The sequence below is a fragment of the Gavialis gangeticus genome, unplaced genomic scaffold (assembly GCF_001723915.1).
Source record: "Gavialis gangeticus isolate Ggan-Ray unplaced genomic scaffold, GavGan_comp1, whole genome shotgun sequence".
NCBI classification, from domain to species: domain Eukaryota; kingdom Metazoa; phylum Chordata; order Crocodylia; family Gavialidae; genus Gavialis; species Gavialis gangeticus.
In genome coordinates, this window is record NW_017729033.1 from 58682834 (window position 1) to 58686274 (window position 3441).

The following is a 3441-nucleotide window of genomic DNA, read 5'->3' on the forward strand; positions in this document are numbered from 1 at the left end:
CTAGTTTGGGATGGTCCTGCTTTGAGCAAGGGGTTGGACTAGATGACCTCCTGGTTGAACTAGGTGAACTCCTGAGGTCCCGTCCAACCCTAATTTTCTAGGATTCTGTGCGCATCTAAAACCAAGATCATCATTTGAACAAACCAACATACAGATACTGATTGTAATGAGAGCTTGGGGAGTCAAAGGTTTGAGGAAATATTACAGGAGATATTCAGTCTCTCAAGATTTGGTTCATGAAGAGTCAGCAGGCATAAAAAAAATAATATGCTTAAAAAGAAACACAGCAATATAGAAAAAGAAAGTGCAAATTAAGAATTTGTGATGTGAAATTACAGTTGAAAAATTTATACTAGTGAAATACAGTGGTAACACTTAAATTCTTTTTACAGAAGAAATGTTATCAGTCCCAGAGTATCTCTCAATTTTAAGCATAGGATATCTCTGTCCAATTAACAGAATCTCTCAAAATGAGAGAATGGAATCATTTTTAGTACATTATATTATTTTAATATTTGTATAAGAAACCCATCACTCATTTTCCCTTTCCCTTGCATTCTTTCTCTCTTTTCAGATATTAACAAAGAATAATCCAGATGGGGTGCAGGTGCTGTAAAATGATCAAAAGGTACCACAGCATAAATGTTGGACATAAATAAAAAAAATTTAAAATGTATTCATATTTCTCTGAAATAGTCCTTTGGTTTAAGGATATTGAAAATAATACTGGAATTTAGAATTAGATAAGATAATCATTTTGGATTCCAGAAATGTTAATTTCCTATTAACTTTCTCTTGGTTAGATGAAGCTGAATGTCATCTCTGTCAAAGCTAGCCCACAGAAGCTGTTTGGTATTGGAAGCCAATCCTTATTGTGGTATTCTCCCACCTGGGTTGCAAGGAATCTGACTGGTTCACTGGCTTAGGGAAAACTGTAAAAGCCCAGATTCTCTTTCTCCTGACAATGAAAATGTTCTGTGCTGCTGTGGGTAAATGTTGAAGTAGTTAATAAAGCCCCCACCCCTGCAACCTTGATCCCATTGTAGTTTAAATACAATTGGCCTTGGAAAGAACACAGAGAGTAAAGGGATTTTTGAGCTTAAAAAGTCTGTCAGCCCATGCTTCTCACCACTCAATTCAGCGTTACATGAATGCCATATCTATCCCTGTCTTCATGGTAAAGAAAGTTATCAGAGAACAGGAAAAATAAAATGGTTTGGAAGAAGGAAAAACTGCAAAATGGTGTAAGGAGAGAGAAAGAATAAGGAGGGGAAAAGCTATAAATTAATAGAAAAAATAAGAAGCAAAGAGAAACAGAAAGGGAAAGAGTTAGAGATGCACTGATACATCAGTCCCATATGGGATCGGCACCAATATGGGGAAAATTGAGAGCATCAGAATTGGCTTTTTTTCATCTGATGTGGCCAGTAACATGGCCGGTAAATGCTACGTATGCGCAGTCACAGTGCAGCACGCAAGCAACCATGAGCACAGCCGGGCAGCATGGAGAGCAGCCAAGTCTGGCTAGTAAGTCTGTTGTGGGGGAAGGGGTGGGAAGAAAGAAGGAACTGGGGCGGCAGATTGAGGCCCCCGCAGTGAGAGAGGGAGTGGGAGTGGGGCAGGGACATGGAGCTGAGGCTCATCCAGGGAGTGTGTGTGTGGGGGGGTTGCTCACACTACTGCACGCATCCCAGGAGGGCATGGGGGGCAAGTGCCCCTGGATCTGCTCATGGGACAGGGCAGGCTGCCACTGTGGTCTGGGGCCTGTGCCAGGTGCTTCCCAGTGGGGGGGCTGGGCTGCGCTTGGAGTGGCAACACTGGTGCTAAGAGGGGAGGGTGGGTGTCCGCAGCCACCCCAAAATTTGCCATAGCCCCCCCATAGCTCCCCCACTGCCTGCCCCAAGCACAGCCCAGCCCAGACCCTGGCCAGAAAGAGCCCAGCAGTGCCCCGGCCCCCACCCACAGTGGCAACCCACCCTTACACTCACCTCTGGGCACTGATTTGGGGCACACACCCCACTATGCCCTCCTGGGGTGAGCACCGTGGCAGGAGCTGCCCCTCCCACCCCATGCCCCCAGGATGAGCTGTGGCTCCATCCCATGCCCCGCCCCACCCTGGCTGGGCAGCACCTGACCTGATCCAGCCCCACTCCCTCCCCAATTGCAAGGGCCTCAATCTGCACCCCCACCACATCCCTTCCCTCCCCCCTCACCCCTTCCCTCACAACAGACTTACCAGCTGGATGCTCTCCATGCTACTGAACTGCATATCGGAATTGGATCAGTATCAACTGATATGACTCATTAAAAATCAGCCATCAGTATTGGCCCAAAAAATCTTTATCAGTGCACCCCTAGGGACAATAGCAATTATAGCTGCACATAGTAACAGGAAATATGGCAGGGATGTCCACTGGGTAACATAGCCTCAGAGGGAAGCCAAAATAGGTTGGGAACCACCTTTAACAAGGTCAAAGCATTTCTCATCCTGCAGCCAAGGAGTCCCCAAGTGATGTACTCCATAATATTGATTTTCCATTGTCAAGTCTTGGATCTGGACACCAATTGCTATGTCCTATTTCACCTTCAGGCACCATAACAGGCATTTACATACCCCTTTACTACAACATTGGGCACTTACATGCAGTTTGGATTCTGTTTTCATATATGGCAGAACAGGACCATGCAGGTACATACTTATGTCCTGGAAATAAAATGGAGGAAGATGTCAGCCTCCCACCATTTAGCTCAATCATTATAGCACTTGCCAAGGGAGTAGGAAATACAGGTTCTAGGCCTCCCTCACCCAGAGCAGATTTAAGTCTGCAACTCCCACTTCCTGGCATAGTGTCTGTATCATTAGGCCATAGGTTTGGAATTGCCCGCTGGACAGCCAGGATGGGTAGATATGTATGGTCAATAGTAAGAACAGTAAGACAGAGGGGAAGTATAGCAGTGGGATGATCAAGAGGGCTGTGTGAAATGGCACCGTTCTATTCTGACTTCAGTTTTGAGGTCTGGATGGAACAGTGTTTTGTACTGAATTTCATTTAGAGTCGAATCATAGAATCATAGAAGTAGGGTCGGAAGGGACCTTGTAGATCTTCAAGTTCGACCCCCGCCTGGGCGGGAGAAAAGACTGGACTCAAATGAGTCCTGCCAGGTAGTCATCAAGCCTCTTCTTAAAGATCCCCAGGGTAGGAGCCAGCACCACTTCCCTAGAAAGTTGGTTCCAGCTCCTAGCCGCCCTAACTGTGAAGTAGTTCTTGCAGATGTCTACTCTAAACCTACTCTCTAATAATTTGTGTCCATTGTTCCTTGTCATGCCAGGGGGCGCTAGGGGAAACAGTGTCACCCCTAAACCCTTCTGGTCCCCCCTAGTGAGTTTATAGACAGTCACAAGGTCCCCCCTCAGCCTTCTCTTGTGAAGGCTGAACAGGT

At 46.1% G+C, this 3441-nt stretch overlaps 1 protein-coding gene across 2 annotated transcripts in view; it reads left to right on the forward strand.

Moving 5' to 3' along the window:
• CUNH4orf19 (chromosome unknown C4orf19 homolog) overlaps positions 1–3441 on the forward strand; it is a 167423-nt gene that overhangs the window by 154144 nt on the left and 9838 nt on the right. For both annotated transcript variants that reach the window (XM_019526594.1, XM_019526593.1), the window contains one exon: positions 575–628. In XM_019526594.1, coding sequence (XP_019382139.1) covers positions 597–628 — 32 coding nt within the window. In that variant the 5' untranslated portion in view covers positions 575–596. The remainder of the gene's footprint in view (positions 1–574; positions 629–3441) is intronic.